The sequence below is a fragment of the Nyctibius grandis genome, chromosome 13 (genome assembly GCF_013368605.1).
Source record: "Nyctibius grandis isolate bNycGra1 chromosome 13, bNycGra1.pri, whole genome shotgun sequence".
Lineage (NCBI taxonomy): Eukaryota > Metazoa > Chordata > Aves > Nyctibiiformes > Nyctibiidae > Nyctibius > Nyctibius grandis.
The window spans coordinates 17,946,706-17,959,821 of record NC_090670.1 but is presented as its reverse complement, the minus strand read 5'-3'; the positions used below and the strand labels follow the sequence as shown (position 1 = coordinate 17,959,821).

The 13,116-nt window shown below is 49.3% G+C and overlaps 1 protein-coding gene across 2 annotated transcripts in view; it reads right to left on the bottom strand.

The window, feature by feature from the left end:
- Positions 1 to 13,116, bottom strand: part of GAB3 (GRB2 associated binding protein 3) — a 67,544-nt gene that overhangs the window by 15,382 nt on the left and 39,046 nt on the right. For both annotated transcript variants that reach the window (XM_068412101.1, XM_068412100.1), the window contains exon 2: positions 6,755 to 7,058. In XM_068412101.1, coding sequence (XP_068268202.1) covers positions 6,755 to 7,058 — 304 coding nt within the window. The remainder of the gene's footprint in view (positions 1 to 6,754; positions 7,059 to 13,116) is intronic.

Below are 13,116 nucleotides of genomic sequence, written 5' to 3'. Positions count from 1 at the left end.
TTGCAGCTGCTTCCCCTGCCCAGGCTGGGCAAGCCAGCTGCCGAATCGAGGGGCTGCAGGAGGTGCAGACACCCCTGCTCTGGGGTCTCCCACTCCTGCAAGGCTGTAGCATCCCTCCTGCAGACAGTAATGAAGACAGCCTCTGCTGAGGAAAGTGCTGAGGCAGAGCAGTCTGTTTTATCAAGTATTTTTTAGGAGCTCTCTAATGCAAATAATTAATCTCCAACACTTCAAATTAATGGCAACAAGGAAAGGGACTGATTTCGTCCCACTTTCTAGATCTCAGCGGACAAAATTGAGCTTGGCTGCTCATGGAGTAGCTGGATTTGTTGCACCTCTGAACTTGTCTGCCAACTCCTTACGCCTCTCTAGGCTGGACATCAAAGCCACGAGAGCTGCGGTGCAGCTGCTATTGCCCAGCTGGAGGCTTGTTGGCTCTGCTGAGAAAAGGGACACTGCTTTTCTGGAGGCTACAAGGCACAGGGGAGCCTGTGCTCAGTGACACCTTTCCTGGGCATAACACTCCAGTCCCCTCATGCACAGGGAAGGGTGGTGGTGCGGAGAGGAGAAGATTTGGGCTGCAGGCAGCAGGGCTGGCCCAGGCTGCACAGAGCTGGCTCAGCTCTGGGTTCGCCTCTGACCACCAAGGCCACCCTTCACTGGCAGAATACAGCTGAAGCATTCGTACCCATCTGGCCTGAGCATTACCGGGCAGCAGAAACAAGTCTCGTCCTGTGGTTCTCCCAGCTTCCACCCCTGCCAGAGAGCCGGGGACGCTGGGCAGGCAGGATGAAGGAGTGATGGCTGAGCCACACAGAGTTAGGGCTAAGCACAGCCTCTGGTCCACCTTTTGGGGCATTTTGACTCAAAAGTTGAGTCCTCAATGCAAGTCAGACCTCCCACCACAAGGAGCTGTGGAGTCGGAAGGGCCTGGGGTGTCCTTGCAGAGCAGGTCCCCAAAGGCACCTGCTCCTGGCATTAAGCTCAGCCAGCAGCACCAGGAGCACTAGCCCTGAATTAGAGAATATGACTTTTCTAATGAAATTTCAGGTTGCTGTGTGGCAATTCCCTCACCAGGGCTGCACAGGGACCAGGCAGTGCTCGCTGGGCTCCCCAGCTGTCCCCAACACCTGCGGGGCTCGGCAGTGGGTACCCGTCTCTCTGGCTGAAGCGCAGACACTGCCTGAGTCAAAGCTGCAAAACCCTTCTTCAAAATGAAAAACGCCACAGCAAAAACGAACACAAGAAACCAGCTACTGCTGATAAAACCAAATCAACCATAAACATGTCTTCAAAGGATAGCAAGAAGGCAGATTTCTCTAACACTGAAATCCAGGTTTTACTGGAAATGCTGGGAACCAGCCCCTGACCATCTGCGTGCATGCTGTGCTGTGCGGTGAGGTCCTGAGATCCTCTGGCAGGTTCTACCTAATCATCAGCTCAACACAGCAACAAGCCTTGGCACTGTACTGGGTTGTTGTAGTCACTTCTCAGCCCTGGGAGGTGCTAGGTATATGCGCAAGCAGGTCAGGAGGGATGGAGAGGGCTGCCAAGACTTGGGTGGTTGGACAGCAACATCACTAAACACAAACAAACCCCTCTAGTGACTGAGACTTCCACACCAGACACAGTGGGCTTCACCCTGTCATCTTCCTGATCTCAGTCAGAAGAAGAATAAAACAGCTGATCTTTTCTCCCTGCACTACCCCACACCTCAGCCCTTTCAACTGGGGAGGGAGCCGCCTCTTTCCTTCCCATCTACCAGTGTTGACTCACTGGTGCTTCCTCCTGTTAGCTTTGGAGGTCTGGTACAGTGGTGGACCCCAGGTCAGCAAGGCACATCAGCACATGCTTAAATTTGAGCTTAAGCAAAGCATTTGCTTAATTTTGAGCAGGTGCTTACAGCAGCAGGATGGCAGCAGCAAGCACCTGGAAGGAATGGCTTTTACAGGGTTTCACATTTGCAAAGCAGAGCTGAGGGCTGCAGCCTTCCCATCTGAAAAAATAATTTTTCTCTTGTTCATTGTGCTGGCTCATACAGTAATTCTGCTTTCAGATCTTGGTCTCTGAGAGCTGTCTTCGAGCTGAGGATGATCAAATATGCACCAGGCTAACTCCATAGGGATCTCAGAAAAGCATGTTCACATCACCATCTGACCACATTTAAAAAAAACCAAAACTATCTAAAACCTGCCACAATGCATAAGAAAGAAATTAATGACATTCTGGATTATTAACACAGAGAACGAACAGGCCTGAACTCCATCTGGTACTTGCAGGGTTTAGCCATGGATTATCCCATTAGGACAGGCTGCGAGCTGCAGACCACATGGCAACTGTTGTGAGCAGGAGGGAGGGACAGCACAGACCTGCCCTTTTCTAACCTTCAGGGGCTCAGGGACCTGTAGCCAGCTCCTAACAGACCGGCCCTGTCCCTGCCAGCTCTGCTGGTAACCGAATCAGCATGCATTAAAGTTGTACCACGGCAGCAGCTGAGTAGAATAAATTATGCATGGCCATTTGCAACAGCAAGAAGGCAGAGAGTAGGTTTGGTGCCTGCCCTCCCCTTCGCCAGAGAGTTAGTGTGCAGCTTTGGCTGCCAAAATAACTGCTTCAGTGGGTACTAACCCAAAAAATCTCTGCCCTCCATTGACGGGAACGTCACCATGGAGGATGTGCAGCATCCACTGCTGTAACCGTGCCCATCAATGCAGGGCCATTGTTTGGAGAAACAGAGGGCTTGTCCCTTTTGCTGCAGACCCCAGCCCACTCCCCAAAAATTGTTACGGTGTAACAGCAGCGCAGGGACACAGTGAAATAGGGGGGGCCATCTTGCAGCAAACTCCCACCAGGCTGCATGGCCACACCAAGGAGGTAGAAATGCCACCCACCCCTCCTGGCCAGGGCCCAGAGCCTGACATTAAAGAGCAGCCTTGAGTCCCTGCAGCCGAGAAGGGACTTCCTCCCACTGAGAGGGGAGTGTGGAGGGAGTAGCCCCAGTGCCTGTCTTCCAGCATGGGCTGGGAGGAGCCGTCACACCTCCCCTGAGCTCCTGTGCGAGGGCCACGCACTGCCATGAGCAAGCCTGCTGGGATGCTGCCGGCCCCACTTTAAATGGGAACAGAGTGGGGAAATAAAGAGAAGACATCCAGGAGAAAGTGCCTCTGCAAGGAGAGCACAGTCCCTCCAGGTAGCCCCTCAGTGCAGTGCTCCCAGGTCCCCTTGCTCCCAGCACACCGCCCTGGCTGAGGAAGATGCTCCCCAGTGTGGTTGCATCAAGGTCCTGGGGAATCAAACCATCCCCACGCTGTGGCAGGGTCTGTGGCAGGGTCAGGCTCCGCTGGGGCCCTGGGTGCTGTGGGAGAGAGTAGAGCAACAGGGGAGCAATGGAGATCAGCAGCGACCTTCAGGTAAGGGCTGCATCCAGGAGGAGCAAGGCTTTTACATGGGATGTGGAACAATACCTGGAGCCTGTGAAAGAAGTAAAGAGGGAACCCAAGTTGAAAGGTCCCCTTGGGCTGAGGATGAAGTTCCTGGGGGAACATTCAATGCACAGCTGCAATCTTTAAAAGTAAGGCTTCCTAATGAAAAAGGCTGAACAACTTTCACAGCAGTTTCTCCAATGAAAAGCTGCTATATTGCATTGTGTCAATTAATCATGGTTTCAGCTTGCATTTAGGATAAACTCTGGCCATGATGTCCCATAGCTGCCTCATTTCATCCCCTCCCCTGCCCAGCCACTTGGCCCAAGTGTCCTCTTGATCTCCTGCGTGGCCACGGGTGCTGTGGGGTCGGGGAATGACTGCTCTAATGGGAGCCTTCAGCAGAGATGGAAGCAAGATTTTACATAGAAATGGTAGGAAAATAGGGAGGGAGGCCTCTCCCTCTCTCCTCCAGCTGACTGCCCTGAAGGTGCCAGCTCCCCTGTCATTTTCAGCACAGCCAGCAGCAGTTTCTTGCAGCAGTCGAGTGCCGCAGCGCAATGGTTGCTGCTGGCAAGTCCTTCCCAACAGCCGCCCTCCCAGGTGCTTCCTGACATCTGCCTGGAGCTTGCACTTCGCCTCTCTCAGCCATCCCCTCTCTTGTTGACTAAAAAGCTGTCCTCATGGGGCCAGCTGTGGTTTCGCTAACTTCGGGCTGTGTCTGGCTGCTTACATGTCAGACCGGAGGCCTCTAATGACGAGGACCTGGCTGTTTGTCCAGCTTCTTTGCTACTGGAAGGGACTAACTGGGAACAATGGGACAGTGTTTACAGCTGAGTCACTGTGTAAACCTGTGGCTGCACTTTCTGTGCATTAAGTGGAGAAAGCAGCAGATTTGGTTTTGGCCCCAAAGTTACAGCAAATTTTCAGAGGTGCAAGGATTAAGAGTGATTGATTTCACAATATAATATTGGCTTTGAGATTCATTTTAATACACAGAACAGCTTATTAAAATTTCCTGCGATTGATGTGTCTTTTGATGATTCATTTCAGGGACTATTATTTTTTAACACAGTAGCGCTCAAGTTAAAAAAGCATATGGCATTTAATAGAGCTTTTATCTTCTTATGCTAATTTTTAAGGGTATTTTGTTTAAACCTACAGGCTCTTGAGGGATTTAGGTGCTTCCAAAAAGTTGAAGCAAGTAGTAACTGAAATGTGGTGTGCAACCTGTGGAACAGTGCAGATCTAAATCAGAGGATCTGAACGTGCCCCGCAGCCTGACCTGAATACACCCCAGACCTGACCTCATCGGCAGGAACTGCAGGATAAATAAGAGAAGATCTTACGAGCTATTCGCCATTAGACATACGATAAGTGGATGTCTGGAGGCTTAGCTTATGCGGTCTGTGATGAGGGCTGTAAGTTCAGGTGCCAGACTTTATACTGAACCAAGGCAAATGCTCTGCACTGTTGGACCTCTTGGGGGATAATATCCACCTTGAACAGAGCGGAAAGATGGGATGTCAGCTTTCCCAACTGCCGCAGCAAGAGCTGTCACTTCTCATCCATCAGTGTCTACACTGGCAATCTTTGCTGGGAGAGAAATACCACTGCGTAATACTCTGAGTATTGCCCATGTGTAAGTTATAAGCAATGCTGTGCTGTACCAGCATAACAGAACAGACATTTTGCAGTATAAATGCATCTATCCTGGGACAGCTGCTGCCTTAGCTCCTCCACCACAGATCACATCTCCTTATGCACATCCTCAGCACAGTGCCAGCAGAAGTCTGCATACACATCTGAGACAAAAATTATTTATCTTTTCTGTTTTGCATGGAAAGATGTACCTTCATTTCCAAGTAACTGGTAAAATCATATCTAAAATAATACTGGACCAGAAGCAGCAACGCAAGAGCAACACCTCAGTGTCAACAAGGGCAGATCAGTAGGAAGGGGGTTACTGAATATCCCTATTTACATCCCAGCTCCAAAGGGCTACTGACTCCAATCCCTCAAAGCTATCAGCTCTAGTTTGCAAGTTGCATTCATTGGCAGTTTGTACTGGCACATAAAAATGTGTCAGCACGTTTTCCTGGTGGTCTCTAAAGTGAATGGGAAAAGAGCAATCACATTTATAACAGGACCACTGCAGTGCTCTTTCCACTCCCATTTCCCCTAAGAATAAACTACTGAACAGAAGATTAAAGAAGGCCAGGAACCAGGATAGATTAAAATAAAACATCTCATCATGGCCTTTTGTTTCCTTTCAAGTTACAAGGTAACAGTATGGCTATGCAGCAGTTGCAGACACCAGTAGCAGTCTGAGTGCAGCAGCACACAGACCATAGCAGCGTAATTTACCCAGCCACACTATGATACCCCCAAACATATTACCGCCCTTGGATCAAGTCCCTGCATCACCACCCTCTTCTGCTCTTTCACTGCCTTTTATCACCATGAAGGACTTCATTCTGACTCACTTCCTATGAAGCTCTCAAATTGCTGCTGTTTCTGCCCCTTGGAAATGTCAAGGGAAAGACAGATTGCTGTTATCTGAGCCCGACTGTCTCATTTGAAAGGTAAGTTAATGATGATACAGGTCCCAGCTTTAATTACTGGCTACATCCATCTTGGAGTGGTTAATTCTTGGAAGCTTTCCAAGAAATCCACCCTACTGAGTATATACAGGTGTAGGTCCTGGCAAAACAGGCTGACTTTATACTTCCCTGGCAGGACCATCTCTTAAGTCTAGACACACACTTCTAACACTCTCCTGTCCTCTGCCTTTTCTTTATTTTTCTTCTCATTAATAGACTAAGACAGCTCAGTATTTTTGTCATTGATTTATGTATGTGCATATGCACCCAAGTCTGTGCACATTCCACATCCAGCAAAGCCTGAGAAAACATGAGTTTTGCAGGACACTTTCCTGGAACAGGTGTCTTACATTAAGCCAAACTAAATAAATATGGGACATGCAATGAAATAAACGGCCCCAGAAGGTAACACTCAGTCAGCTTTTCACATAAACAGTACCTTTTCTTACTAAGGACCTGCTGTTTATTCTAGCAGGAATTGCTTCATCGAAGTGAGACCAAGCGGCCAGCTATTATTTCTACCCAGCAGAAGCGAGATCCCTGAATAACTTTCAAATCAGGGTTTAGCAGCATGTCAGTGCTGTGTGGAGCTATAGGAAACAGAGTGCCACACCACCTGCCCAGCCCAACCAGCCAGCAAGGTCCATGCTTCCCCTCACCCAGGGTGCTGCTGTGGAAGAGCCCAGACACAGATCATCCTTCCAACCCCCAAGACGAGCATGATCCTACCTGTGCCATCTTCTAGATGTCCAAAGTTACAGATCTGGCTGATGTTGTGCACCCAGACCTGCATCTCCTCCTCAGTTTTGGCTACCAGGTAGAAGGTGCGGTAGGTAGTTCTCACAATGAAGACGAAGTTGTTCTGAAATTCCTTCTTGATGAAGTTTGGCCCCGAGTGCTTCAGCACTTCGCACTCGTTGAGGTCGATGATTCGAATAGGCTTTTTGGAGTGGTTGTTCCTGTAGTACTCCAGCACATCTGGGTTCCCGCTCATGCGTCCTCTGCGCAGCACGAACCAGCGCTTCCGCCATGCCTGCAATGGCACAAACAGGGCCCTTTTAGTGCCAGCGACATAATATATCAATCAACCCACACATGCTTGTTTTCTTTTAAGTTTTATAGTTGTTTTGATACGCTGGCCAAATTGTGACTTTGATTTGAATTGCTTGCTATCAGCTTGCATTTGTGATAGGAAAAAAGGCAGAGCGTTCTCCCTTTGGAGGTCAAGAGGAGCACGACTTCTCCCCTCCTCTCACCCTCAGCCTGCCAGTGTGGTATAATCAAAATGATCTGATACTTCACTGTCTCATCTATAGAAGAGGTTATAACACATTTTTGTTTGTGAAATGAAAACACCTAGGACTGCACCCTGTGTTGCAGTACATGAGCTAACACCTGGCAGCAAAGACAAGGCCTCCAGATGACCAGTGCAGCTTCCCTCCCATGGTTTTCAGTGCTAATAAAAAGCTGTTAATGAGTTGCCAGTTACTTCTGAAAGCCCAGAACAAACCTTAAGGGAGCTGTAGTGCTAAAAAGTTAAACAGGAAACTTCCAAACCTTACAGAAGGACATCTGTTTACACAGGCACTGCTTCAAGTGACAGTCAACCCAAACCAAACCTGGCAAACACTGATGCATTTTAGACCCTTGTGACTGAAGGTACAGGTCCCATACAGGCTTAAATGAAGTCCTGGCAGGACTAAGATGCAGCATCACTTTATAAAGCTATATGCAAGTTTCTAGGAACAAAATAACATATTTTCCCTTTTTTCCAGCAGCTGTTTTTGTTCATCAACAGTATAAGCACCTCTGCATTGATTACAGCTGTCACCAACACACTTACTCTGAGGGCCAGAAGAAATCCACCCTGAGGTTTGTTCCACAGAGAAACGCAGAAGCAAGACATCAGGAGATTCCCACTTACCAAATTCCATAAAAACTGCGTTGAATAAAGTCATGCCCAAACCAGCAAGGCCCAGGCAGCTGCCAGGGAGGAGCTGAAGTTAAGGCTGCAGCTGCCCCAGCTCTGATGGCAGCCCAAGAAAGGTGCAGGAGCTCACTGCCCAGGTACCCGCAATAGCTACACAGCCACTGGCTGTTTTAATTGCCTTCATAGGAGTTAAAAGTTCATTAAAGAAACATCTGAACAACAATGACCACAGCCTCCCTACCTGAATCTTATTTGATTGCTCTTTGCAAAATGACTTGTCACAACGACATAAACCTGTGTGATGATAGCTTGTGTTCAAGCTAAAAATCACGCTCATTTTGCCAAGAGCAGACCTGGCTGTCAGTTTAAAGACAGCTACCATTCAGCCTTAAGGCAAAATAACAGTTCAGGATGCTTTCCCTAAGATGTAAGAGTCCTTCCTGGCACAGTTTAGGATCAATACAGACACTACAGATTTTGCTGACACTGAGTTCCCATGGGCATGGTGATAGTTAAAATGATTGACAAAAAATAGCAACAATCATTTGTCAAGAAAAAGCATATTTTTTTTTCCACTCAAAAGATACTTCCTTGCAGTACAGCAAGGTTTTCACAGTCTGTCAATATTCATCCACGAATTTATCTAGAAGTAAGTCTGTTCAGCCTGTCAGTACCTTAATACATTTTGAAAGCAAAAGATTCTTCAAAAACAACATACAGGGACCAGAGAATGCAATATCGTAAAGGCAGCCCTTGCAAGGCTCAACAAGCACGTATCAGCCTGGGTAAAGGAGGGTTTTTTTAGAGAGTGGGTCACATCAGGAATAAACAGGAAGCAGAGGTAAGGTGCAAAGTGTATTGCACAAAGAAAATTAAGTCTTGCCCTTGTGACCTGTTGAGGTTTGAAAGTGATGTGGTCTCTCTTGAGATAGAGGTAACAGATTACTGAGGTACCTCAGACAAGTCTAATTTTGTGGCAGCCAGGAAAAAAGAACACCCTCTTCAAAAGGAAATAGAAACAAAGGAAAAATGTTTAATGGAGAAAGCACTTTCCTGACTAGCAAGCTTCAACAGTGGCATACAGCTCAGCAGGTATCTCACATGTATAGTCCCAGAAAACATCCACATCTCTGCTGTCTGCAACCCAAGTGCCGCACAGACTTCATGCATGCCCCACATGTGCATCAGGACAGAAAGGTCACATCCTCTAACACACTCTCACCCCTAAACAACAAAAGAGAAATGCTTCAGAAGGCCTAAGCCAAATGAGATCTGCTCCTTTGCCTCCCAGGGAAGCAGGCTACTAAAGCAGAGAGGGGAAGAAGCCATCAGATCTTCCCCCAAAAATTCAAGACCACTTCTCACTCCTCTTCCCAAGGCTGCCAGCCCTGCAGCTTAAATACACTTGGCTCCTTCTGATGGAAATTGGATGGAAATCACCTGCACATGAGCAAGCTGAGGCAGGAGGGGAGGGGGGGAGCAGCTGGGGACACTCTGCCTAGCTGGCACTCACGCAGCTATGGGGAGGTGGGAGCTCAGCCCCAAGGCCGGGGACAGCTCAGGGCTACCTGCCCAGTGGCTGGTACAACACCCTTAGGCAGGATGGCCGAGTACCTGTCCCCATTTCTTTAGCATTTTAATTTTCATGAGTCTAAAGGGGTCTGTAGTTTCAGCATAACCCGGGCAGCCAGTGAGAGGAAAGAGAAAACTGCAGCTGCGCTTTGCGGAAAGCTCCCTGTCCCTCCGTGCAGAGGTGAAGGCTGGCTTCGGCGTGGAGTGAGCGGCTGCGGCTCTGCTGGCTTTGGTTTTGTACTAGCTGAGAAGCTGCCTGATAACCTGTTTCCCTGCAGATACACAATTTGATCAGGTTTATCATCTGGCTGGTGCTGCGAGACTGGAGTTGGAGAGGTGCCCAGTCAGTGCGGCTTATGATGGGAGAGGAGAGCAGGGCCAAGGCTGTGTGAGAAAACACTGGCTATCGTAGCTGGGCAGCCGTGAAAACAGGGCTGAGGGGAAATAATGCCAGATAGCTGCCCAAATCTGCACTGCCCTTGGGAAGGGTGGGCCTCCCCTCTCCATCTCCCGCACAGCCACCCTCACTGCCTTCCCCAGGCTCGTGGCGGGGCCGGTGCAGCCAGCCAGCCCCCCGTCCGGCTGAAAACAGAGTAGTTGTTTCTTGTGGGGGCAACACATGAGCTGTAGGAAACCTGCAGGAAGGCGGGGGGTGGAGAGGAACAGAGGAACTGCCCTTTGGGGATACTGCAAGCTCAGACAAGCTAACAGCCCTTGGCTGCCATTGTTCATTGCCCCAAATATTAATGTGCTCTGAAACCGATGGTGGTATCTTGCTGTGAGCTGCAGGGACCAGAGCAAATACCATGCCCGTCCCACCAACCCTTGGCTGGACCTGGAGCCAAGGGGAGGGAGAGGTGCCGAGGGACAGCAGCCTTTAAATAGGCGCAGCCCGAGTGAGCAGCGCAGGTGAATCAGCACTCAGGCTCAGATCTTCAAAGATATTTAAGCACTGAATCTCCCTTGAAATCACTGCAGGTGCCACGGCAGGGTGGCACTGGCACAGGGCAATGGCACAGCCTGGGCCATGGGGAGTTTGTCGGCACTGTCCGGCGAGCTCACCTGCTGCCCCGTGCCAGGGCTGCTCCGTGCCAGGGCTGCTCCTTGCCTGCCTCGAAAAGGGAGCCGTCTCAGGGAGCAAAACCAGTGGAAACCACCTCATCCCACACTGGGAAACAGGGAGCGCTGCCATCCTGGTGCCCTGGCACCCAGCCTTGCCTGGTTTGCCATTGCCAATACACAGGACTCGCCCTGCTCCGTGGCGTAGGCAAAACAGGGGTTTTGGCACACCTTTCAGCATAAGGCTTTTATCTCCAAGAGTCAAATATCCTCTCCTCATTTTCCTGGCATTTGCCTGCAATGAGCTGCATGTCTCCTTTCCCCAAGGGAGGGGGATGCAGCACGCTAGAGTCACTGGGAGCCCAGCGGTGGCAGGCCTTGGCCAGACAAGACGGCGGCAGCAGCTTTTAGCTCGCAGGGACCCAGGCAGCTCGTGTGCTACACAGTCCACGCTGCTGGAGCAGGGGCTGGGGCTCCTCAGCCCCGGGCCAGAGGCGCAGAGGGTGCCTGGCACCTCCCAGCCCCTGCCCTGCAAGGCAGGTTGACATCCTCCACAGCAGCTCCTCTCCAGTGCCCGCCCCAGCCCCATGGCAGAGCATGGTGGGGTTTTACATAGTTGTACACTCTCAATAGTTGTCTTTTAACCATTTACCAGTCACAAGGCTGCCTCCTCCTTCCCCTGTTATGGTTCCTTCTGCCATTCCTGGTTTTCTGTCTTTATTACCTTTATTTGGGGGCCTCTTGAAATTGGTTCCTTCTTGATGAAGGAATGGTACGATGATGATACGTTTACATGTCCTCCAGAGCTTCGTTGGCATTAGAGAGAAGGCTTTATCAGAAAAGCACAACTACAGTCAGACAAAAGCCAACATAAATCTAGAACAATTTTCATCTGCCCTTTGTAAGTGGAATAGTTTGGTGCCAAAAGGAAGAAAGAATTTGCAGCAGCGTTGGTCGGACGCCAGCATGTTGCTGTGTGCAACACAAGCTATCAGTGTTTTCTTCTTGCTCCTGAATTTTTCACTTTGGGAATTCCAGAGCCACTTCTGAAGGGAAGAGGAATAGCTCTGTTTCCATTTCAGTAGGGTTTCTAGGAAAGCAATTGCTACTTCCACATTCTGATGTCTCTGCTTCTGCTGAATAAGTAGTGTGAGGTTTAAAAAGGGCTGCTATTACATGAGAACATTTGCTCTGCCACAGCAATGTCAGTTAAAACAGGCCACGAGCAAACTTATTATGTGCTGAAAAGACAGCTAGCTGGTAAACAGGGACAGAATGAGAGCTGAACACCTGCATGGGAAAGGTTTAGCCAAGGCAAGCATCGCTTACCTTCTGTCTGAAGACCATGTTTTCATTTGTATGTACAAAATATCCGGTATCTGAGATCTTAATAATTAATTAGAGCACATACAAGCTAAATGAGGTAAATTGGCCTGAAACATAATTTGTTCTGTGTGTTTTTGATTTTTTTCCTGGTTTTAATAACAAAACACAGAATAGCCAACAAACTTGAAATTCTTTACCAGCTCAATTAATGCTCACCACTCCCCCATGAGGATAATCTTCATTTAACAGAATGCAGCAAAGGGGATGGCAAGGGGAAGCAGAACACACGTGGATTTGTACTACTGATTCCTCGCCTGCCTGGTGGCCTTACAGCCGTGCTTCTGGGCAAAGGATGCGTGCTGGTCCCCAGGCCTGCTGTGGGGAGGTCTGACACTGGAAGAAGAGTTGGAGAGCTCAGTGATGGGGAGGACTGTGAAAGCTTTGAACGTTTGGGATTTCTCTCATCCCGCAAACTCCCTTGGAAAGAGAAAGCAGCAAATCCCACCAGAGGAGGGTCTGGTGTGGCTTCCCTTCTGTGGCTGGCTGAGGGCTGGCAGCGCCTGTGTGCACCATGCTCCTCCTGCTCCTCCCTGGGGTTCTGCTGCCTTGAGCCGCAAGGAATCTTTGGGGCAAGAGGACTAGCAGAGCTGCAGGATAATAGTCCCACAGGAGTGCCAGCACTTGAGACACAAGTTTTCAAAGCTTGTCTTTTTTTTAAAGAATAATTTTTAAACATATTTTTTGGGAAAAAAAGATTAGGCGGAAATTTATAGCATTTCCTATAAATGACTTAAAAGAGGAAGTTAAAATTAATCTGTAGACAGGTTTGCAAGCAGCTGATGTCTAAGCCTATTAAGACCATATAAGTCAAGAGAGTTTCCCCCGCCTGCACAGAGCAGGAGGTGCTGGTACCTGCAAGAGGACCTGTGCAATGGGAAGGAGCAAGGAGTCAGGCCCAGCTCCCAGCAAGCAGTCTCATATTCAAAGAGCCAAGGACATTGTTGGGAGCTCTTCATGCCACTCTTTTCAAGGGAAAAAGGCTGGTCCTGCGCAGCTCGCACTCCTCGGACTGAGAGACCCTTGCAGAAGGGCTCACGCCTTCTCCTCTGTAGCCTGCATTGCTTGGTAACAGCGCTCGATTAACTCACTTGCAGAAATCTGAGATGAAAAAGACCTCTTAAACCACCCAGCCTGTCCCCAGATG